The sequence below is a fragment of the Myxocyprinus asiaticus genome, chromosome 5, assembly GCF_019703515.2.
Source record: "Myxocyprinus asiaticus isolate MX2 ecotype Aquarium Trade chromosome 5, UBuf_Myxa_2, whole genome shotgun sequence".
NCBI lineage: Eukaryota > Metazoa > Chordata > Actinopteri > Cypriniformes > Catostomidae > Myxocyprinus > Myxocyprinus asiaticus.
The window spans coordinates 24561742-24585704 of NC_059348.1; the positions used below are offsets into that span (position 1 = coordinate 24561742).

The window sequence follows — 23963 nt, forward strand, 5'->3', positions numbered from 1 at the left end:
GCAGTGAAAGAGCAATTGTTTTATTCAACCGGGCTGCTACAATCCGTCCAGACAGCTCTAAAATATAAATAATTATTATAGTTTTATCAAAGTGTATTTGGGTAAAGACATGGTTTGGAAGATAGATTATTGTTGCACTCTCTCATTAATAACATTTTGTTATTTTTTAACAAAAAGAAGTTACATAGTGTAGCTTTAAGTTATACATATGTGCAAATATAAAGCTGGGTCTTTCACTTGGGTCATTCATTTAAAGGAAAATTAACTTAAGCAATACATTTCCAAATTTTCCAAAGGAGGGGGAAAAAAAACTAGATAGGTAAAGTTTAAGACAAGCTTTGATGTTGGCTTGACAATGTGCCTTTTTACATGCACACCAATATGCTGATAACTTCCAAAATCTGCTTATTTTAAAAAATCAGTCAAAGCAAGAAATCTGTGTTTACATGACATATAATTGTGTTTTTGAAGTCAAACCGTGAAAAGGCATGATACACAGACCCAGATAAATATAAGCCATTTAATGCATTTACATGACCACACATGTTGTCGGCTTATTATGCATAATCTTTGTAAGAATGTGCATGTAAACGCACTCAGTGCCTTGTCTGTAAGTTTAAGTTTTAAAAGTTTGAAGTTTGAGGGATATAGGCTACAGACAGTAAGACAAACAGCCAGTTAGCTAGATAGACTGATAGTCAGACAAATTGTCACATAGTTTGTCAGATTAGCCATAAGAGAGAGAGAGAGAGAGAGAGAGAGAGAGAGAGAGAGAGAGAGAGAGAGAGAGAGATCAATTTAAAGCAGATTAAAGGCCTTGTGTGGGTTTGTTTACATTAAAAAAAATTTGAACAGAGTCTGAATTAATGAGCATTTGCCGGTTGACAAGTCTATGGGATTTTCCCGATATTTGTTCATCCACTGTACAAAAACCTTAAGTCAGATTAGTTAGAAAAGGCACAACACTAAGTGAGAACAGTCTAATGGTCTGTACCAAGTTTGGTGGATGTAGCTTAAAAAAACTAGGAGTTAGTGTTAGAAATTTTGAGGTGTGTCACAAACCGCACACTTCTGCACTATTCTACGTCATTTTGTAGTGCAAGTAGTACGGGTAGTATGTTTACACTGAAAATGCAGCATAAAGAAGTGTACTATAAGTACCCGGATGATGCACTTTTTCAGCCGCCAAAATGGAGTGTGGAATGTTGGACACTTCATGCACTCATTGCACGCGGCTTGCCATACATAGCAGAAGGGGCGGAGTTACCTGGCTGCATTGCTGGTCTAACAAAACAGTTGTAAATAATGAAAAATGTAACAGCTAGTGAAACTTCTGTGAAGACAGCACCTTGCATATGTAAGTTGAATGCTTTACCATCACACCACACCGTGTGAATATGTACATTGTTTGAGATACAAGTGTTGAACTGAGGTCCGCTAATGTGCTAAAGCTAGCGGCAACACATCACATGCGCTTGAAACCTCACTTCTGTCAGCTGTTAAATGGCAAATGCTTCCGTGTAGTAACAAACCTTTAAGAGTTCCATTTGGGACGATACTTCACTTTGAAAATTCATACACTACACGGTTAAGTGCATAGTGTATAGTGTGTTATTCAGCTTTGGTCTCGTTTTATCAAGCCAACACAATACAGCTCTCCGATTCTATAGGGGGCAGTATTTACTGTACTGTCCGAACTACCACAAACATGGTGTGATGTAAGGCACCCCGACTGCACCAGATCACCGTGGGATATGAGGCGTGTTTCTAGTGAACGACATTGACAGTAGAGGTGGCACGTACCTGTAAGTAAGTGTGCTTTACTGTCATATAGAGATTAGACTTGCATATATAGCGTTAACATAGAGCAGTTTGAATTGTCTGAGCAATTAGTTGTGCTACATTTGCTTCTCATTAAATGCTTGTGTCCAAGTTGTTCAGTAAGCTAGGAGCCTTGTGTAACATTTGTTGCTCAACTATTTGAAAGCATCATTCTGTAGTACATCCTGCAGGAATAAAACATTTTGATATCAAGACTCTCCGGGTTAAAGAAAAACGTTACTGACAGGTCTTCACTTTATATTTTACCGTAAAAAATGGGGGAAAATACAGCACCTAAAGTCACCTTAGCTCGCAAAATACTGCATTTGGAAATGTATCAATACAGTACTTGTGAGGCTTAAAGCAGTTTATGCTTATGGCATGTCTTTTCAAGAGATGGTTTGATGGTTATGCTTTAAATATCTATTTATCTATATATATATATATATATATATATATATATATATATATATATAATAATAATGATATGCAAAATGTAAAGTCACTCAAATATGTGTCCTTTCATTGCTCTTTCTTTACAAATAGGTCTGATCCTCTTCGTCTGGGAAGCTGTTGGGAGACACGATGTCCAGCCCTACTGGGACTGTGAAGGCAGAGGGCATCATGGTGCCTGACTCTGGCAGCACACCACCACAGGGCTGTCCGATGCACAGTGATGTTAAAAAAAGTAAGACTTCACTTCAGTAATTGCAATAATCAACCAACCAGCTGTGGAAAATCCACCACAGTTTCTTTTTTTTTTTTTCATATGCAGCAACTTACTGATGGAATATCTTGGTCTTTACCTTGTCACAACATCAGAAATAAAGTTCACAATCCCTCTGCTGAGAGTTTCTGACTAACTAGTCGTTAACATGCGTGCCTCCTTCAGAATGCCCAGTGCTTCAGGGGTCTGTACCTAGCAAAGATGAGCTGAAGACAGTGACGGATATACCTGCACATCAGGACCGGGCTTATGAATTTGTAGAGTGTCCGATGAGAGCTGCCAATGGAGTCAAAACTGCAATTTCTGACATCAATCCAGCAAATATGGTATGTATCTGCTGATTTATCTTGTTGTATATTAAAGGGACTCACCAGATGTGTATGACTTTCTTTCTTCTGCTGAACACAAATGAAGATTTTAAGAAGAATATTTCAGCTCTGTAGGTCTATATATTGCAAGTGAATGGGTACCAACATTTTTAAGCACATAAAAGCAGCGTAAAAGTAAACCATAAGGGTCCAGTGGTTTAATCCATGTCTTCTGGAGCGATATGATAGGTGTGGGTGAGAAACAGATCAATATTTAAGTCCTTTTTTTTTACTATAAATTGTTCTCCCTACCCAGTAGGTGGCGATATGCATGAAGAATACAAATCGCCAAAAACAAAAGAAGAATGTGAAAGTGGAGGTTTATGGTCTCTTAATTTTTAGATTTATATAGATGTGTAATATTTGCAAATGAAAGGTATTTCATATCAATGATTGATCATTTTCTGTTTTGATTTTGAACTTGATAGATGGAAACTAAAAGTAAGATTATCTTAAATTAGATAGGATCTCTTCATCATCCAGCCTCATTTTACTGTTTCCAAATAGATGCCACCACCTAACCAGCAGCCGTCACCTAGTCAACCATTTCTCCTGTCTGTTGCAAGAGAAGAGTCTATCATCCCCCGTGCTGGATCTGAGCAGAACTGGGTTTATCCCTCAGAACAGATGTTCTGGAATGCCATGCTGAGGAAAGGGTGAGTTTTTCTTGTGTCCTGATGGAGAATATAGCAGATGGAGCAATATAGCTTTGTGCGATAGACATTGATTGTCCAAGAATGGCATCATGAACTGTAATGGGAACTCACGACTCCTTAATCCTCACCAGATGGCGCTGGAACAATGATGATGTCAACCAAAAAGATATGTCAAACATCATCAGGATTCACAACCAGAATAATGAGCAAGCCTGGCAGGAAATCCTCAGATGGGAGAAGCTCCATTCCAAGTAAGTTACTCATCAAATGCAATCTGTGTCCTCAGTTGCCGTGTAGATCAGTCCTGATTTTCTGCTGCTGTCCTCCACAGAGACTGCCCATGTGGACCTTCTCTTTTAAGGTTTGGTGGCAAAGCAAAAGACCTCTCACCCAGAGCTAGGTTTCATCACTGGATGGGGTAAGTGATGGTATTCCTTATATAAAATCACTTTACTCTAACTGATGCCTTTGTTGTTTTTTTGTGACTAGTGTCTAGTCTGTCTTGTGTCTGCCACTTCCTCTCAAAAATTGTTGCAGTCGGTGATCAATTCAGATATCAAAAGGTGTGTTTTTTGGGCTTTCTTGTTGTAGGCATGAACTACCGTTTGACAGGCATGACTGGATTATTGACCGGTGTGGAAAAGAGGTCAGATATGTAATAGACTACTACGATGGAGGCCAGGTGTCCAAGCACACCATCCTAGACGTACGTCCTGCCTTTGATTCTTTAGAGGCTGTTTGGGACCGTATGAAAGTGGCCTGGTGGCGCTGGACCTCCACGTGAATCTCTCCCATGAGTCTTTCATGATCAATAGGATATACAGGAACTGACCTTCAGTGACAACTGTTAAGAATAATATAGTGGCACTGTGTGATCTAACAGATGAATAATACATTTTACTTTGTGTTAAACAAGAAGCAAACATACGGTATACAGATGCGTTAACTACTATGTTTTATGCAGTGGATTGTCAGAATTATTAGGGTGTCCTGGCATGCAATAATGAAATGTACAGTATGATTTTTAGATCAGTTATTAGCCAATGTTGATACATCAACGCACATTTGCTTTTCTGCTTTATTTGAAAATATTCAGTGTTAACCATCCACATTGATGGTGTGATTAATTATAATGAGCCTCAGCTATTCAGTTTTGGTTATAACAGAGAATCCAATGATGGTGTGAATAGTCTGTTGCAAACATTTTCAGTTTCTCTTCATTTACTGTTATTTTATTGCATAGATGTTTATTTCTGCCATAAAGTAATTTGACAAAATGTGTTTAATATTCATAATATATCAGCAAATGAAGTTCCAAACAGAAGTTTGGGAGGAGCTTGATCTGCTAGGCCTGCCAATCATATTCCAAGGATATACATGTATAAGCGGCTGCTTCCCTAACACCAGTTACGATTCTTCAGGCACCCCTCCAACTCCCCATCTCTACCTTTATATTTCATAATATCTATACCAATTATTTTACAGTTGTCTTTCTATTACTTGCTTTAGTCAGATAGTCCAGGGGGAGGGGGTGGATCTCAGAGCTCAAGCCCCTCTGATAAAATAACAGATATTGTCAAACAGAGACAAATAATCTTAACAAAAACAAAAGCGTGACCACTTATGGACCCATTTTACAGAGTAATATTTTTATTTTTTTACTTTGTATACATAGTATTTGAGGCTTTGTGTTCCAATAAGTGAAGGCCAAATATTTGCTATCTTTTATTTTGTATTATTATTTTTTGTTTAATTTTTTTTTTTTTTTTGCTTCATTTAATTTTTTCTGCCATAATGTAATTTTAACAGAATGTAAGTAATAGCAAATATTTGCAAGTTGTGGTGTTGAATTTACGACGGAAGACTTTCAACAAAATAAGACAAAAATTTGAAAGGTTTGAATTTCTAGCAGATTGCAAATTATGTTCAGTGATGCAATACAATAAAATGATGCAGTGACGAGTATTACTTGTAATCATAACAAAACAATGCATCATTTTCAAATTAGTTTATGTACAACATTTTATAGGTTATAGATTAGGATTGGAACTGTTTTTGCAATAGTGTTTCTACCCGGAAGTCTATCTTCTTGTACAACAGCGAACCCGTCACAGCTCACTCTATAATGTCACGTTTCGTGTCTCTCGGCTTACAAAAATGGCAAAGGAAGCGACTGATGAAATGTCCGTTTTATCCGCCATATACTGCGAACAGGATGAGTTTAAGTTGCTCGAAGAGTCAGGTGAGTTTGCTGGCTTCAAAGAATATACTATGGTAACCATAGTTTCTTTATCTACCTTTAAATGTACAATTAATATGGGTATACGAATACACACATGTATGTTAATTTCACTACAGTATAAATCTACACTTGTATAAATTGAAAATATAAGAATATGTCATGTATTGGGGGCAGATTGCTGCCATCTTGTGCAATGAAAAAGAGCAATTACATTTGAAAGTGATGTCATGGTAAAAATAACCAGTAGATCAGAGGTACTCAAAGTTCCAAGAGGTCCGGTCTCTACATTTCCTTCCCAGGAAAGGTCCGGATAATAATAGGCATCGTAGCTTACACGTCATATGGCTATGAAACGATATAATATATATATTTTTTAACAGTTTTTATAAATTTGGCAGCATAGTACTTTGTAAAAAAAAAAAAAAAAAAAAAAGACAGGGCCCAGAGACAGCTAAAGTAGTGGGATCTTGGATCTTCTACCAAAAGATTAAAAATGTTAATCAAGACTTTATCAGTTGAGGGCACTTGGATATGACAATTAAAAGATAAGATCAACAGTTCATTTTGAAGCTGAATGACAGCAGTCCAGCTTTTGTGTTCAAATATTTTTACATTCAGAATATATGGTTGGGACAGTCAGGTGGACCACATGTTGAGGAAGCTATTTGCTCTGCGTCACCTGAAGAAATTTGGTTCCGAGACGTAGAATTGGTTTCCATCTATACAAGCTAAGTACGTCCGGTACTGCAGTACGCAGTCCCTGTATGGCAATGTTCTTTGACTGTAGACCAGGCCAAAAGACTGGAAGTTGCGCAGAAACAGGCTTGTAAAATCATTCTTGGTCAGAGGTATTCGGGGTACCCAGAGGCTGTGTGCACCCTCGGATTGTGCACTCTGGAAGAGTAGGGACGGGCATTTTGGTCATTTACATAACTGTATATATAGTACCATGTCTGACAAAGGTCTTTGGCTGCTGCATTAAATCTTGTTGTTCCAGTGTATCGTCTATTCATTATTATAGATTGTTATAAAATAATCTATTACAAAATGTACAAAAGATTGCATAATCAAAATATAATGCATCCTATTTTGATTCGCTGCAACTCAATTAAAGAATTACTGTAGTAATCTTAGTAAGCGCACCAGTTTTTTTTTTTTTAGTGACTGTCTGAACTGTCTATTTTCAAATTGCAGTTGGCTTAACAGGAGATGCCATAACCATCACATTTTTAATATGCGTGTTAAGTTGAAGTTCAGTTTTGAAGACGCTGCATTCTGTTCCATTTAGCTGCACTCTGTCTAGCTGTATATGCGCTGCTTCAACCCGTTGAGTCCACTGCCACACGCCTGGTGTGTGTGTGTTTCCCCAAGTGTTCGCTCCTGTGGGGAAAGCCGCAATGCTCCGTATTGTTGTTGCTGTGTTGATTCATGAAGCGTTCAACTCCGTTCAATTTCCACCTTTCAGCTGGGGAAAGTGCAACGGAATTACACATTATGTTGGACTTTTAACTTGGAAACTCGTGCGGAAATCTTCAACTCCCATTTCGTCAAGATGCAGGCGTGTGTTAAATCACTAGAGCTGCAACTAATAATTATTTTGATAATCGATTAATCGAACAATTATTAGAACGATTATTCAACTATTCCACGATTATTGCAATGATTAATTATTCTCTTAACCGATTATTCAGCTTGTGCCTGACTTAAAAGTTTGTATTAAATGTGCTTACTAACAGTTATGCCAGTTTCAGGGTTTGTAGTTATTTACATGACCTGTTTCCTTATTATTTGAACTTTAATAAAGCTATAATGCATTAAATATAACTGCATTTAAGATGTAACGCCAGGGTGTTTCCTTTAAAGATGCTCGAAGCACAAATTTTACTTCAGCGGAGCGGCAGCTCCAGCTCCACTTATTCCACAACGAGAGTACTTCTGTATTTACTTTGTATTTTTGCATTATAATTCCATCATGGCGATTTACATCACCTGAAGCTGTTTGGAAAGTTTAGAGTGCATCTGGACTGTGAGCTGTTTTCAGGCACGAACTGCAGTGCTGCTCTCGCGCATCACCAATAGAGTTTAATGTGATCTCATGTTACGTTAAATGAGATCAAATGACTATTCGATAATGAATATTTTGATCAATTTTTTATTGTCGACAATTGTCGATAACATCGACTGACAGTTTCAGCCCTATAAATCAAGTAAACATTTCGGCACCCAGGGTAGGGAGATTTACAGTCAGTGACAAACATTCACTTTTATTAAATAATATCCATTAACGAGTAAAAAGTTCTTACATTAAATGATAATAAAATGTGTTTAGTGAACGTTTTGCAGAGACAGGTGTTCCAAACACAGTTAATTACACTCTCTTTTGTTGATCGTTAGATTAGCATTGCAGCATCGTATATCAGTTTGGTTTCTTAAATTAAAAATCTTCTTTGACACCGTAACAAGATCATTAGCTCCAGGGAATGAGGAAGCTGGAGATGGCGTTTCCAACACAGGAAAGTATTATTTATTTAAACAAAACACATTCGCTTAATAGCGACAACAAATGAGCTCACACACAAATAAATCAAAGTACTGTATAAGTGCAATGGCCAACACACAGACAGCTTGTCAGCTGGGCTCTCTCTGATGGATGGAGGTGGGAGCTGGGCAAACATCCAAATGTACGACTTTCATTAAAAACACTTTTCAGGGGGGCCTGGGTAGCTCAGCGAGTATTGACGCTGACTACCACCCCTGGAGTTCATGAGTTTGGTTCCCAGGGTGTGCTGAGTGACTCCAGCCAGGTCTCTTAAGCATCCAAATTGGCCCAGTTGCTAGGGAGGGTAGAGTCACATGGGGTAACCTCCTTGTGGTCGCTATAATGTGGTTCTCACTCTCGGTGGGGCGCGTGGTGAGTTGCGTGTGGATACCGCGGTGGATGGCGTGAAGCTCCAAGTCTCTGCGGTAACATGCTCAACAAGCCACGTGATAAGATGTGCGGATTGATGGTCTCCGATGTGGAGGCAACTGAGATTCGTCCTCCGCCACCCGGATTGAGGCGCGTCACTACGCCACCACGAGGACTTATAAGTGCATTGGGAATTGGGCATTCCAAAAAGGGGAGAAAAATCAGAAGAAAAAAAAACACTTTTCAGTGTGACACAAAATAAAATTGCTTGTCAGCACACAATATCTTCGACACACCCACACACAGCTCCGTGGGTCTCTCTCACAGTTGACTGTTCAGCCCAACGTGGAATGCACACGTCAACTTGGCTGCGTGCATCTCTCTCTCCGTGTGTCTCCCCTTTTTGGCTCTGGCTGGGTCTTTATCCCTCGCCCACTAACTCCGTAATCATGCAAAGCTGCAAGGGATAGTTCTCCCCGGGTGTCCATCCCGACCTCGCTCCACACCATCTCCACTCGGCCACACCCTGCTCGCCACAGACACTTTTGTGTTCAGTTATCAGGTAATTGACACTGAATTTCGAATTAAGTGAAAAGTCACATCATGCACGATCACCATCGATCATCGTTTTCATGATCGATCATTGCTGCCACGTCCGAGTACCCGAGTACTCGTGCCCATCCCTAGTAGAGAGATGCACTCAACTGTGTCTTGGCTTTACAAGAAAGCTGTTTAAGTCCAACTTCAGTGACTGGCTGGAAATTTTGAACAAAAATCTGTTTAATTATGAAAGGCTTGTAAGATGCTGATTAATAAAGCTAAATTTAAACAGAAAAAAACGTTATTGTCTAAAGGCGCCACGTTAATTTGTCCTGACACAGACCTGGCTAAGCTGAACCACATATCATCTGAATCACATATGTGACAGATGAAGATAGTTTCACTTTGCTTCATTTTTGTTTTCTGCAGTGTGTTTAAGCAAAAGATGCCAGTATCTGTAGCGTTGTCTCCGCTAATGTTAAAATAACCTTGCCTGTGACTACGTACAGTAAATTAGGCTTTATGCGGCGCCTCTATAGCAGGGAGAGAGGCAACACGTGGAGAGCAGGAATAAAAGCGTGTTCAGCTCTAGGGAATAATCACGTAGCACTGGACGTGAATATTCCTGCTCTAGAGAGAAATATTTCTCTCTAGCGCTGAATGCTATTTATTCCCACTCCACGCAGGTATACACATATCTTACACAATCACTTAGCCAGGTGTCAGATAACAGATATAAGATTTAGATCTCAGTCCGGATTGAATTTTCTGCCTATTGAGTACCCCTGCAGTAGATGGCTGCAGAGATCCACAAATTAATTCCTGGTTGAATGAAGGGGGTGTGTGTGTGTGTGTGTGTGTGTGTGTGTGTGTGTGTGTGTGTGTGTGTGTGTGTGTGTGTGTGTGTGTGTGTGTGTGTGTGTGTGTTCTGCATTGTAGGGATGGGCAAATGAAGCCTCCTGAAGCTCTGAATCTTTTCCCTGATTGCTCCAGGAAAGGATTCAAAGCCTCGGGCGTGCAAAAAAACAGTGCCATCTGTTGGTTGGTCAATTTAAAGCAGCCATAATCCCGGGTATGCAGCTCCATTTTTTGAAGCGCCTAATGTAGTTTTGATCCAGTGTGCACAAATAAGCCTAACAATGATAAGTGTGTTGATTTTCACCTTCTGATAATTGTATTCACTTATTAAATTGTGGCAATAAATGCCAATATCAGTCAATAAGATTCAATGTGATAATAATATTGATTAATATAAATACGACTAACAGAGTTGTATGAGGCAAGTATCTGGTGCTCTAATTATTTTTAATAATACTTGTATTACAGGATACATCATAATGTAATTTGAAATATGTTTGCAAATGGACTTAAACTTCCATAAACCCGAAGAGTAGACATCTGGATTCGTACATTCCGACACGCAGCGTGAACGTGACTGGACAGAAAGTGAGGCTTTGTTTTTCATTGATCACGTGATTCTGTGAAAACAATACAAGTACTCGATACATGCTTTGAAGCTTCAGTGTCATACGCAACATCACTACTGAATTGTGGATGTGCTATGGTTTCACCCATTCATTCCTGTGTGTGTGTCTGCATTGTGGCATAACTATTGAATTTATTTGAAAATCCCAAAACAATTATTCTATGTTATAGTCTCACCAATTCATTCCTTTGTTTGTGTGTGTGTGAGTGTGTAAGCACATGTTCAGCATTGTGGATGTGTTATAATCTCACTCATTCATTCCTGTGTGGATATGTTATAGTCTCACCCATTCATTCCTCTGTATGTGTGTGTGTGAGTGTGTAAGCACATGTTCAGCATTGTGGATGTGTTATGGTCTCACCCCTTATCTGTATCTTATTTCTATCTGTGTGTTCTGCATTTTGGCTGAATTATTTTTTTTATTTGACAAATTCCCAAAAATTGCTCAGTCTTGCCTATTCATTCCTGTGTGTGTCTGTGTGTAAGTGCATGTGTTCTGCTTTGTGGATGTGTCAAGTCTCACCCCTTCATTTCATTCTGTGTGTGTTCTGCGTTGTGGCTGAATTATTGATTTAATTTGACAAATTCCCCCCAAAATTGCTCTGTGTTTTAGTCTCACCCATTCATTTCCTATGGTCAGTCAAATTGTACTGCTAAACTCATTGAATCCAGTCTAAATTCTTTTTTTGTGTTTGTTCAGATGGCAAATGTAGTAAAAGTAACCAAGCCTCGAGTCACTCAAATGAAGTATACCGCTTTTATTAAAGAAACAAAATTGATTTCGGTCAAAAATGACCAAACAGCCCACAATGGTTCAATTTTAGCAACAGTAACTGTAGCGCCTGCTAAAGAAAACAAAAACAAACCAGCTTAGGTGTTTTTGATGATTTTAGAGGGGTTCTGGGCACTTGTCAGCTGGTCATGCTGGGAGACCAGCAAACCACTTTAGACTGTTTTAAGACTTTTTGTTTCCCGGCTGGGGTATCGATCATATTTTAGCGAAAACTATGGATATTAAGGTAAATCTTTGTAAGTAGACAAAGTGGCTGGACTTTGTTGATGTCCAAAGGGAATGTCAGGATTTTTCTGCATTCTCAAGTTTGTATTTTACATAAGCAAATATGTTACATAATGTTGAATTAATTCAATCACTTTTACTCTGATCTGTTTAAATCTCATGTCATGTTATGTTTAAATGCAGCTGATAGGGGAATTGTGTACCGCATACATACGCTGGCAGAGAGGAACAACGAGAAAACTCCTCTAAGCCTTATTTTCCACATCTCTCCTGATTACCCCCACACACCTCCAGACATCAGCATCAGTTCCAGCCACTTATCGAGGAAACAGTGCCAGCACCTGAGAAACAGTTTACTGGACAGAGCACGATCACTTCCACCAGAGCCTATGGTCCATGGCTTAATTCTGTGGCTTCAGGAAAACTTCTCTGACTTGAACAAAACATCAAGCTGCCATTTAGCAGAGATCAGACCGGAATTTAAAGAAGAAACCTGGACAGCATTACTACATATAGATCATATGAGATCCAAAGCAAAATACATTAAACTAATTGAAAAATGGACTTCAGAGTTGTGTCTCACTGGGAGACTCTTTACAGGGAAGCTGATATTGATTCTGCTGCAAGGAACAAAAGAAAATATTAAAGTATGATTACAAGTTAATACAGAATTTATTTGTAAAAGTGAAAATCTTCATGGTCTCAGTTAATTTGCTTTTCAAATCTTGTTTTATGTCTCTAACACCATAAAATGCTTCTGTAATGTAACAATAATGTAACTTTTCTAACACTAAATCACATACTTGCTAAACACATGTTTTACTTTTAATTCATAGCTACTGTAACTGAAGAGTGTTTATTGTTTCATTCATCACTGTTTCATGTGTTCATACATTTTTATAGCACATACATGCTAAATCGGTCTTTCTATAGGAATACCTACATCTTCAGAAGACTGTGAAAGTTGATGTTGATTCCTCAGGGAAACGCTGCAAAGAAAAGATGATGAGTGTCCTGTGTGAGATCCCACAATCAGAGGAGAAGATAATGTAAGGCCCAGAACACTTTTAAACATCTGCATTCTACATGCACTTTCAATAGTCCTTTTGACATTGTTAATTTGTGTGATATATTGTGTATATACAGCAATGCCTCATCATTGCTGTCTGTCACTCCCCGTTTGTCTTGCTTTCTTTGCACATACATCAGGGCTCCAGACTGAAAAAATGACTTGGGAGCCACTGGCTCCTAAACTGAAATATTAAGGAGCCAAATGGCTGTTTTTAGTCGCCAAATCACAGAATTGCTCGATTTAGATTGCTGTTCAGAAACAAGATAGAAAGCCAAAGAAAAGGAAGACAGCTGATAACCCATTCATCGAAGGTTTAATAAACAGTATATATAAGTTTGCATTCTCTTTTGCCTCAAATGTTCACACCCCTTTCATAATTTATACAAATATAAGAGATAAAAGATTTATTTATTACTGCCCTTCAGAATCTATATAAGCAGATATTTACATATAGTATGCATATAGTAGTGTGTTGTCTTCTTGAGCATCAATGAATGTTGCACCTTGTGTAATAGTTGTGTACAAGTCCCTCAATTGTCCTAAGTGTCAAAAGCTTGATATATAATTTATTGTTTTATAATATTGCCTTTCTTTACTGTTACCGGATGGCCCAGACACAGAGACTACAAGAGTGCAATTTGAATGAAATCCCAGATGCAGTTTACTGTGCTACTCCAATCCCAATCAATAATTACCAGAAGAAGAAAAAAGTGGTACACAATACAGGACTTTTAATTGTAAAGAAGCCCGAAATACACATGGGACTCTTATTTTGAAATGTCTGCGCTCCCCGTTGTGAGCTCACTGATGGCTGATTCTCTGAGAAACTGAATCTGATTCAAACTGCTAACCTGATCTCCTGAGATCAAACCCTCAGTTCTTTTCAAATGATTCATGAAAAAGATCTGGTCCAAAAGAGTCATTTGTTCACGACTCTCTCGCGCTGGGTTTATTGTTGTGTGTGATGCAGTGAGCTCGTCATCACAACAGAACGGGTGAAAAGCGGCACGAGACACATTGGTGGTGCGCGCTAAAAAGATGTATTCAATAACTCGCAAGATTATCTGATGAAACCGCATATGAAGGCACACAGCCTGACTAGATTTTAAATTATAGTTGCAGTCTGGAGCCCTGTAGGCCTACATGTTGTCTCAGTTTTGCGAGAAGCACACAAGTAACAATTTCATTGTACTTGGTACTCTGTACACATGACAATAAAAAAAGCTTTGAGCTTTGATACACATGTACTCCTCTGTCCAAATGTCCGATTGTTCATTTGATTTTTTTCCTGTTTCCCTGCTCCCTTTTTTTCAGGATGTCAACATTTGAAGTGAAAGACATTTTATCACTCGATGAGCTCAAAAGGGAGTTTGATCTTGTCGGGCTAACTGAGGTTTACCACCAGTTTGTGTGCGCACTCATCTGAAGAGCACATAGCTAATGTGTAACAAACTCTCTCCACTAGGTGGAGTCTGACTCTATGTCTTCAGCTCTTTGCTGCCTCAAAATGCAATTTTCTAAAAAAAAAAAAAAATGTATAATGCAATGTATACTTTCTGACTGTACTCTCAGTTACATATGAGTCCCAGGTCATACAGGACATGTCTCCTTAAAAGGACCAGTGATAACACTCAGACATTGCATGAAATTGTATACAAAATATCCAGACAACATCAAGATAAACTGCACATGATAGAAACTGTTTCCTGTTGTTCTCTATAGCATATTTGAAATAACAAGGATTCTCTCAGCTTAAAAAGATATCAGATATTCTCACTTTGCTTTTAGTGTTATATCTGGATAGTCCATTTTTGTTCTTTTTTTTATTAGTACCAGCAAGCTATAAATCTGTGAAGGTGGTATGACAGTACTCCTGTTGGCTATAGGCCAGGGCTCTTCAACAACTTTCTTGCAGGGGCAAGATTATCCAGAAAGTTTTTCCATATTCATCTTAGCTAGCACTTTCATTACAAGTAACGTTACTTAAAAACACCCTTAACAGTGTGCATTTATTCATATTAAAATAGTCAAAGGGTATAGTGTATATTGCCCTATCACTATATCAACCCACACATGAAAACAATGGTCATATAGAAATATCATGTTTACTAAAGAATGCGTTATTTTTTTTTTTTTTTAATAAAATACAAAGATAAAATGTCTATTCTTCCATTTTCTCTATAAAGTATCATCCTCTTCAGTGAAGAAAAAAAATTAGTCCTTCAAGTATTGTGAATTTGCACGCAATAGCCAGTGCAGGAGCCAGATTTTTGTGCAGATAATTACTGGTAAAAGAAGAACAAACTGAGTTGATGCTGTTGGTGATTGAGTTGGCTGACTCACAGCTGTATATACAACCAAATATTATCAGGATATTTGCAGATTCAGTTTCACGTTATCACTTTTTTACGAGCCCTACAGACCCTAAACAGATAATAGTGAATAAACCGTTCAGCGCATTTTCTTTGGACGTTTGGTTTTCATAACTGATTTCTTGTTGCATAAGATGTGCATATGTGTTGACAACACTTCTGTAACAAACGCGGTGATAATCTGTAGATTTGACCGCATTCCACACAACTAAGCAATTTATATAAATAAATTTGATTGAAAAAGACACAGTGCACAAATGCTCACCTAAACGATGCGATCCCTTTCGCCAGAAAAGTATAAACATGCGCTCCGGTCTGATGACTGCTGAATGCTTTTGCATGCGCCATTGAGCGTTGCTATACCGGAGCCATTCTAAAGGGTAGTCTACAAGCTTAGCTTAAAATAGCATAACGCGGCGCTCCCATTGACGCTCTATGATGGTACACTGGCGAGGAGACAAGAGGCCGTACTTTTTGAATGGATGTCTATGGAGGAGATGCTTCAGTAAGCTGAGTAAACTACTTTTGTGAGGAAACAGCTCATCACTTTATGAACTGACCGCCTGTCCGCTAATCTTCAATATGTTATACATTAAACAATGCTTTTGTTATTAAATATTTGTGGAGTTTACTACGATAAATGTATATTTTATATGAGAAGTCACTGACGATTTTGCGACAGGTAGGTGTCATTTTACGGCTCCCCCATTCATTAAAATGGTATCTGCAAATGGTGACTTACTGTCGTAACACGCTAGTCGACCGTTACGCTCTCTCCTATGATAGACCGCGGAGGTTGTTATTTATTCAAAGAAAATAATCTCTGTTTAAACTCACGATTGATTGCTGAGACTCGCGCATATAAAGGCTGAGTTTTGCGTAGAGAGCACTCTGGTATTTTAGATGGAGAGGCAGTTTGATCAAAAACCAGTCGGAGGGCCAGACAAAGATGATTGGCGGGCCGCCAGTTGACTAGCCATGCTATGCTATAACCTACTTTAGAATTAGAATCAGCTTTATTGCCAAGTAGGCTTACACATACAAGGAATGTGTCTTGGTGACCCTAGCTTCCAGTGCACAAACAATACAACAGCAAGACAGAGATAATAATAATAATAATAAAAAAATAAGTGAATAGCAAAGTATATATAAGTATATATAGAAATACACAATAAGACTATATATATATATATATATATATATATATATATATATATATATATATATATATATATATACACACCTATGTATGTACAATATACAAATACAAATCTGTTATATACAGATGCAAGGGAATGTATGGCAGAAGAGGTAGGGTATGTTGGATAAATATAAATAGACTAAGCTGTGAATTGCACATAATTATTGCTCAATGGGCAGTTTTAACTGTTCATGAGATGGATAGCCTGGGGAAAAAACTGTTCCTGACGGTTCTGGTGCTCAGTGCTCTGTAGCGCTGTCTAGACGGCAACTGTTCAAAAAGGTAATGGGCAGGGTGAAGGGGTCCAGAGTGATTTATTCAGACTTTTTCCTTACTCTGGAAGTGTATAGTTCTTGAAGGGAGGGCATCCTTAATTATATTGCATACTTATATTTAGTATACTGTAAATGTGAGCACATAGATCATATTTATTCAAGTGCTTTTGTCCAAATATGCACAAATCCAATCTGTATTTATAGTAGGGGAGGTACCAGGTACATTCTCACAGAGATCAAGTCATGTAGGGACATGGTTGAGATTTCTTTCCACAAAGGCGTCACTAACCGCAATGACAGCCACCCAGTTACAGCCTCAGTTCATTTAAGGCAAATCAATTATCTGCTCTTCAATATAAGAACAAGCACTAAGTATAAAGTTTTTCTCAGTACTTAATGTTGAGTATAGAGTGCATTTTTTACAATTCAATTAAGATATATATATATATATATATATATATATATATATATATTATTTTATTTTTTTAAGTAGTGTGATAGGTGTGAACATGCTTTTAATAAAACCTGTAAATTGAATTTGACCTGAAATGCAGCTTTTATAGTTCAAACCAATTAAGAATAAACTTTTAATTTATAGTTATATTTTAAAAGTTAATAAGGCTTAGTTTTATACAATCTCAAATGAGAGTTTTAAAAAATCAACTTTTATTAGGCAATGTATCTAGCAACTCTGTTTTTAGCTCCACACGCCCACATCTTATACACACTGTGCAAGCAGCTCCTGTCTATGAGGTTCCAGAAGCAATTGACATGAAATTACTTTTTTTTAAAAAACATAATTAACAAGGCTTAATGAAAATCACCTCCTCGCCCTTTACAATGATCCACTCTGAACTATAAATTCACCTTGCCTGACCTTTTCCCTGGCATGTTCTAACAAAACAACACTGCTTGTTAAATGTCATCCACTCAATGGCATTTACTTGTATAAAACAGGGCTTTGATCCACAGGAGAAGCACACTCTCCTACCTTTCCTAGGCCATAAGGCCAAGCTCAGCAACACTGTGCGCCTGTTACTTGCTGAATATTTTAATTATGGCCAATTAAATTGAACAAAGGGTACATTGAACTTAAATCTTATTGGCCAAATGGTATTTTAATTGCACAAATTAACATCAAATTTATGACTCGTATGCTTTGCTTTTCCTGATCTCGGTACAAGCACAATTTGGAATTCTGTACAACTTCTGAAGATTCGCCAAATCAATGCAGAAACATGACTGAAATGAAGCGCCGAAGCTAAACGTGTCAAACTCAATCTAGGTTGATGCAGAACAAACTGTCACATGGAGGCCCTTGACAGCATCATCTGATGTCACTTACACCCAGTCTTGGGTAGTAATAGACCACATATAAAAATCAAGTACTTGTATTTAGATTGCATTGCATTTTTAAATGTGATTGATACTTTTTTATAGATTACATAATTACATAAGGATTACATCTATCAGTCTGGACAATTAAAAGGGGAGATACAGGTAATGGCAAAGCAAATTGCTGTTTGATTACATGTTTATGAATATTTGATGAAAGGAGTGCAAATTTATTCTTAAAGGTGCAATCAGTAATTTTTGTGTTTATGTTGTCTTGGATTTACACTGACACCTAGGGACATGGATGCAGCATCATTCAAATGCAGTAGTTTTCATTTACAGTTGCTGTTGTAGAAATGATTAACAGTAAGCCATGATTCAATTAATCAATGAGTGAAATTGTCCAATAACCGGGCAGTTACTGAGCTTCAGCGATTAGTATTCGGCTGGTCATGTGATTCTAACATGGCAGCTACCATGAGGGGACCCTCTCCATGTAGAATAAAACAGCTTTAAGGTTACTTATATATAGGCTAATTGGAGTCTTAATCTCATGTGAGTCGCCATGATTTTATACATATGTTTCAAAATTACAATTCATTTCTTTAGAAGTAAAACTTATAAAATGAGGAAAAAATTACTGAATGCACATTTAATAGACTTAAAATTAGATTTCCATCAAAACATTAAATAAGTAATCTAAAAGTAATAACATTTTAAGGGACTAAGACAAAAAACAAAAACAAAAAAAATCAGCTAGTGATTTTATTCCACCTTGCGGTTCAGGGCTTCCGTAATGATTAGATTAACTAAAAGATTAGGTCACTGATTACTATTTAAGTTGTGTAACCTAATTTGTACTCAGTACCACATTACATTTCAGAAGTAATCTTCTCAACAATGCCTACATGAATATCCTCAATTTTAATAATCGTGCGACTTTAGTTGCAATAAAAACACATTCCACACCATTTTTACAAGACAAAAAATGTGTGAAGTTTAATAAAAATGGATTGTGCTGCATCAGGACTCTCGATGATAATATTTTTGACTGGTGTTAATGCTCTGATCCCATCTGGTTCCAGAGGTGCACACCTGCCTTTATCTGGTATTAGCTATGGATTCTCCATTATTGAGCTCATATTCCCAATTATCATAATAGCTGAGATGCACAGGCTTGTTTGCATGCAGGCACATACTCCTGAATAATGTGGCGCGTGAATGCAAGCCCCCATTTTAATTAAACTGGAGTACCGAGGATGTTTTTAGGTGAGAGATAAACCTGCTGTTAATTAAGTTAACTGGAAAAAAAAAGAAAAGAAATGAGAGAGTGTCAGTTCTGGAGCAAACACACAGACAGGGAGGCTAAACTTTGGGCTGGGTTAAGAGTTTTAGGTAAATATTTGGGAGTAGGATGTATCAGGACTTCGTGAGAAATCATTTTATTTCATAACATGTAATTTCTGATAGCTCATACTGATATACCATTTGGGATAAAACAGGAAAAACATATTAGGACTTCCTTGTTAAACATGACGCTTCAAATAAACTTGTGTGAGGCGTAATTGGACAGCAGAGGCTGCTGTTGTACTATTGAACACTCACATGCACAGATTTCCATCATTCATGATTTGTTTCAGGTATTCCTCAGAGTAGCATACATTTTACATTGTGACAGACAGCTGGGTTTATTTTAATTCTGCTGAAGTTGAAGTGAAATTAAATGAAATTACTGTGACACTTTGTAACGTGTGCTATCAGTCAAATCAGTTAAACAGCACTTTTCACAATACATACTGTCTCAAAGCAGCTTTACAGAAAATAGCGAGCAAGCTAAAAGTGACCCTGGCAAAGAAAAGACTCTACCACATACACAAGGGTCATGAAAAAGTCAGTGCGGTGAACACACTGAGCTCTGAGATCACCATTCAAGTCCATTCAAGATACATGAGTAGAATCCTAAAGGTATACATGCCAAGTTATCTGATTTTTGTGTTTCTGTCTGCCCCTCCTTCTCTCTCGCCCTGCTCTTGTGATTCACTGCTAACCCTCTCACAGTGGACTAAAGAGCCATGCAGTGGAGAACCCAACATGTGCCCCTACGAATGTCTCCTTTGGGCTGTGGTGGAACGCCTTCGTCCGCATGTAAGGAATTAAATAAATTCTTTAAATCTCTCAATCTTACTGTCAGGCAAACTTGAGGACAAGTTACCTGACAAGGTTAATATCAAAGGTGGTGATATAACACCAGAACCGCTTGCTGGTAAAATCTAATTTAAATTTTGATTGAAAGGCCTCTCCTCTTTACTTGTCTTTTAGAGATTTGTTTCTAAGCAAAGCTACTTTCAGTGCTCTAATTGCATGGCCCCCCTCCAACATGATCACACGGGAAGTTGTCATGCTGTTTCTGAAAGTTCCGTTACCCTAGGTCTGACCAACACATTTACATATTTTCATGTTTTACATTTATTCATGTAGCAGATGCTTTTATCCAACGCAACATTTGGATTACAAATGAGAATATTTTACAATATATTACAAGCAGAAGCAAGTAAGTAAGGAATAATTGACGACGGACCATTGAATTATTGAAAAATAATGCACACCCGAGGTGGTAATACGGCCATGATACGCATCGGATTGCGAAGCTTGCACTGCTTTACTGGAGCACTTACTGGAGTAATAAGGTAGTGCTTTGTGTGTGTGTGAGTTTGTGTGAGTGAGCGAGAGAGAAACCCAGAAACTGAAAGAGATTGCTTGTGGGATTACCTTATATGTTGCAGCTCTCTTCAGAAGTAACATCACTTCAAAATCGGCAAGATGTAAGTTTAAGCACACTTCTCAGCAGTAGCGAGTGTCGCCATTTTTGTATATAGCGTTTCTATTATAAGCCTTAACAACTGTTTTCAACCCCACTGAGATGCAGGTGTGCACTGACATGATGGCTCTGTTTTTAGCTCGCAAGTAAGTGTGTGCGTAATGCGTATATATATGTGTGTCCATGTGTGTGAGAGTGATAGAGAGGGGGAGGGGGAGTGCAAGGGTGCTTTCTACAGATAAATCAGATAATATATAAACTGTTATATTGATCAAGTCCCAGGGGATGCGTTTACGTGTGTGTGTGTGTCAGCATGTGTGAGTGTGGGTGATTGCGAAAGAGAGAGAGGGAGCGCGAGGGCACTTCTCAACCAAAATGTAAATAAATTTAGGATATTACAGACATTGTTTGTCATATCCGATGTACTTAGCCATTGTCTTTGTATTAACTGGTTATTTTGCTGTGGTAGCCTGTACTATGCTTTGAAATAACTGAAATAATTTGGTGAAGTGATAGGGAACCGTTATGCAGTCAAGACCTGGAACTACTTCATAGCCATGCATTTACTGGAAAATAACTGCACACCTTAGAACGTCTGTCAACTAATCAGAATCAAGCATTCAACAGACCCATGGTATAATACAACATAATACATAATAAAAGTAGTGCTGCTACCACACCAAATTTATTAAGTAATAGAGTAGCACAAAAAGCACAAAATGCAATTTTATGAAGATTGCATTGGATGTAAAGCTACCAATGTTTGTTTGCTTATTTTGATGTGCTGTTTAGGGGCTGGTTATTCTAAAATACTTGATACTACAACAATAAACCGGCATAGAAATAGACCTGCTATTGGTCTGCGGCCAGCTGAATAGAAAACACTGATGAAAAATATTCAAAAGCGGAATATGCAGTAAAAATGAAACTGTGGGTTAAACAACACGTAGTAAACAACGTTTTTAAACAACTCTGAATATCTTTCAAATACTAAGCTAACTTTGACAAATCCAGTGATTAGTTCATCCTCAAAAACACTTATTGTATTAAACCTGGTACCTTTGACATAGTGCACCCTGACCTCTGGAAATTTCATAGAAGCCAGCCAATCAGATTCAAACTACTGATTTTCAGATAGTTCTGTGTACAATATATATCAGAGGGTCAGTGAACAGGCTGTAGGCATTCTGAGGCTGAGACTATGATATACCTGAAATAATCACTATTTACCCTCAATCTGTCCAGGGGCGCATTAATGCACGGGCCTGCACGGGCTAAAGCCCAGGGGCCCACAACTCCCATGGGGACCAGCTTGCGGCATCCGCCACCAATTTTCCCCTATCCATGTGTTTGCGGGATGAGTGCGTCTAAACGCTTTCAGTGGGAGATGCAGTTGTTGGCACGGAAACGGTGCACAACCTTGAAAGGTGTCCGTGTATCGCATGTTGAACGCACAGCAGTTCTACCCCCCAACCAAAACCCCTATCCCTGGCTCAACAACTAGAAGGGAGCGTCTGCGGAACAGCGAGCCCATGGGCCCAGAGGTACCTTGAAGCGCCCCTGAATCTCTCCTATTGTGCTATACTGCAAGATTTGCCCATTCTGAGGAATGTCCTGCATCTAACACTGATGAGGATCTGGATGCTCTGCTGGACAGTGCAGATGGTCAGATCTGATGCCTGTGGCTCACTACACATCAAGCCTGTTGGGTAATTATTGCCATTACGACGGAGGTCAAAGCCAGGATGAGCTGCTGAGAAGGCCCATGTTATAAAGTCTCCAGCATACTCAGTACTCACTTTATCAAATTCTTGCCTTATATTTAGTGGCACAATTTCTGTATGTGTAAATCTCTAGAGGGGCTTTCGTTTATTTCTGCGAGGGTCCAAATGTGCTGCAACAGCAGCTCTCTTCACTTAAGAGCTTAGAGTGTTTTGTTTGGAGCACTCAATAGCATATAGCAGTCTGCATTTCCTGCTCGCGAGCACCGATGACTGTATGTGACCTTCTCTCCACATTCTGATAAGACAGATCATCATTGTGGATCCCAGACAGCAATTGTAGAATAAGCACAGTAGAGCTTTTTCCTCTGCGTCTCCGGGACACCTCTCAGGTTGGCGTACGCATCTCACAATAACACATCATTAAATCAGACAGGAAAAATGAGCCTTAGTTTACAAGGGCAGCATTCTCCTAAACTGCTGTTTGCTAGATCTGCATGGTTTGCGGGGGATGGTGTGAACATTTTCCTTCTGCCAAGTGCAAATAGGCAGTTTTGTCTGATATTTGCTGTTGTCAGGGTGAAAACAAAAAGCCTATCCACGCTCCACAAGTAGTTAGGGGCGAGCGCCGGAAGTTTGTAGTTTTATGAAATGTCATCCTCGGGGTTTGAAACAATTGGGGGGAAATTATGCTGGTTGCGGCTGACTCATCCTACTGGAAAACAAGTGAGAAAACATATTTGCCAGTGCCCTTGAAGATGACGATGTGTGCTGCCTAATTGCTGGGAAGAGGATAATTGAGCCACCTGCCAGCTTAATGGCACATTTTCACATGTGTCACCACGTCTTATTGAGATGCTCAAATACACACAAATTTGTCAGAATGCTGATATCACATAGGGCAGAACATAAATAACTGCATATTTCGATCAGACTCAATTACTTTTGATTTCTGTGCCAGGGTCATTGTTGGAATGTAGTGACTTTGATTTCTTGAGATCTATCTGGCAGGAGTTTGTGGGCTGGATTAGATGCGCCGCTAAATCGGGATAGGCCCTGCCCGGACCTCACAAATGATAAACAATAACGAAAATTTTCAAATAATCTTGTTATTTTTTCATGATCATATGAACACATTTCACTCCATTTGAGACTTTATAAGATAGAAATCGGGTTTCTTTAATCATGACATCAATGTAACAATAGCTATGTTTCCATCCAAGTTTCTAATTTAATTTATGCGAAAAACCATAATATCGCACAAATTATTTTTGCATCCCATGTGTTCAAAAGAACAAAATCGTCACTTCCAAAGAAATTGCAGCCACTGTGACTCTATTATTAAATTAATAGTTCACCCAAAAATGAACAATATCTCATCATTTACTCATTCTCAAGCCATC

At 38.4% G+C, this 23963-nt stretch overlaps 2 protein-coding genes and 1 long non-coding RNA gene across 5 annotated transcripts; 2 read left to right on the plus strand and 1 right to left on the minus strand.

Moving 5' to 3' along the window:
- The first annotated feature begins 1252 nt into the window (after positions 1-1252).
- On the plus strand, positions 1253-4865 carry LOC127441065 (holocytochrome c-type synthase-like). Of its 3 annotated transcripts, none has more exons than XM_051698233.1 (7): positions 1253-1357; positions 2368-2509; positions 2714-2874; positions 3424-3572; positions 3704-3823; positions 3904-3990; positions 4164-4865. In XM_051698233.1, the coding sequence occupies exons 2-7, from the start codon at positions 2407-2409 to the stop codon at positions 4354-4356; spliced, it is 813 nt and encodes a 270-aa protein (XP_051554193.1). In that variant the 5' UTR covers positions 1253-1357; positions 2368-2406; the 3' UTR covers positions 4357-4865. The 3 variants fall into 3 exon arrangements, with proteins under 3 accessions (XP_051554193.1, XP_051554192.1, XP_051554191.1); XM_051698232.1 differs by lacking the exon at positions 1253-1357 and adding an exon at positions 1661-1805 and having other exon boundaries at positions 4164-4864; XM_051698231.1 differs by lacking the exon at positions 1253-1357 and adding an exon at positions 1679-1809.
- A 731-nt stretch (positions 4866-5596) lies between these two features.
- LOC127441067 (RWD domain-containing protein 3-like) lies at positions 5597-14995 on the plus strand. Its single transcript, XM_051698234.1, has 4 exons — positions 5597-5814; positions 11950-12413; positions 12700-12815; positions 14153-14995. Exons 1-4 carry the CDS (start codon positions 5730-5732, stop codon positions 14262-14264), a joined length of 777 nt encoding a protein of 258 aa, XP_051554194.1. The 5' UTR covers positions 5597-5729; the 3' UTR covers positions 14265-14995.
- LOC127441068 (uncharacterized) lies at positions 12239-15641 on the minus strand. Its single transcript, XR_007897270.1, has 3 exons — positions 15476-15641; positions 12710-12755; positions 12239-12386 (listed from the first exon to the last, which is right to left on the minus strand). It is a non-coding gene; the product is annotated as an uncharacterized LOC127441068 (long non-coding RNA).
- Between the last annotated feature and the right edge of the window lie 8322 nt (positions 15642-23963).

What these genes read in the sequence shown, in the direction of transcription:
- LOC127441065 (XM_051698233.1), top strand. Translation starts at nt 2,407, where the DNA reads ATGTCCAGCCCTACTGGGACTGTGAAGGCAGAGGGCATCATGGTGCCT. An exon ending in GCACAGTGATGTTAAAAAAA is followed by an intron (nt 2,510 to 2,713) that starts GTAAGACTTCAC and finishes TGCCTCCTTCAG; the next exon opens with AATGCCCAGTGCTTCAGGGG. An exon ending in TGGGAGAAGCTCCATTCCAA is followed by an intron (nt 3,824 to 3,903) that starts GTAAGTTACTCA and finishes TGTCCTCCACAG; the next exon opens with AGACTGCCCATGTGGACCTT.
- LOC127441067 (XM_051698234.1), top strand. Translation starts at nt 5,730, where the DNA reads ATGGCAAAGGAAGCGACTGATGAAATGTCCGTTTTATCCGCCATATAC. An exon ending in TAAGTTGCTCGAAGAGTCAG is followed by an intron (nt 5,815 to 11,949) that starts GTGAGTTTGCTG and finishes GTTTAAATGCAG; the next exon opens with CTGATAGGGGAATTGTGTAC. An exon ending in CAATCAGAGGAGAAGATAAT is followed by an intron (nt 12,816 to 14,152) that starts GTAAGGCCCAGA and finishes CCTTTTTTTCAG; the next exon opens with GATGTCAACATTTGAAGTGA.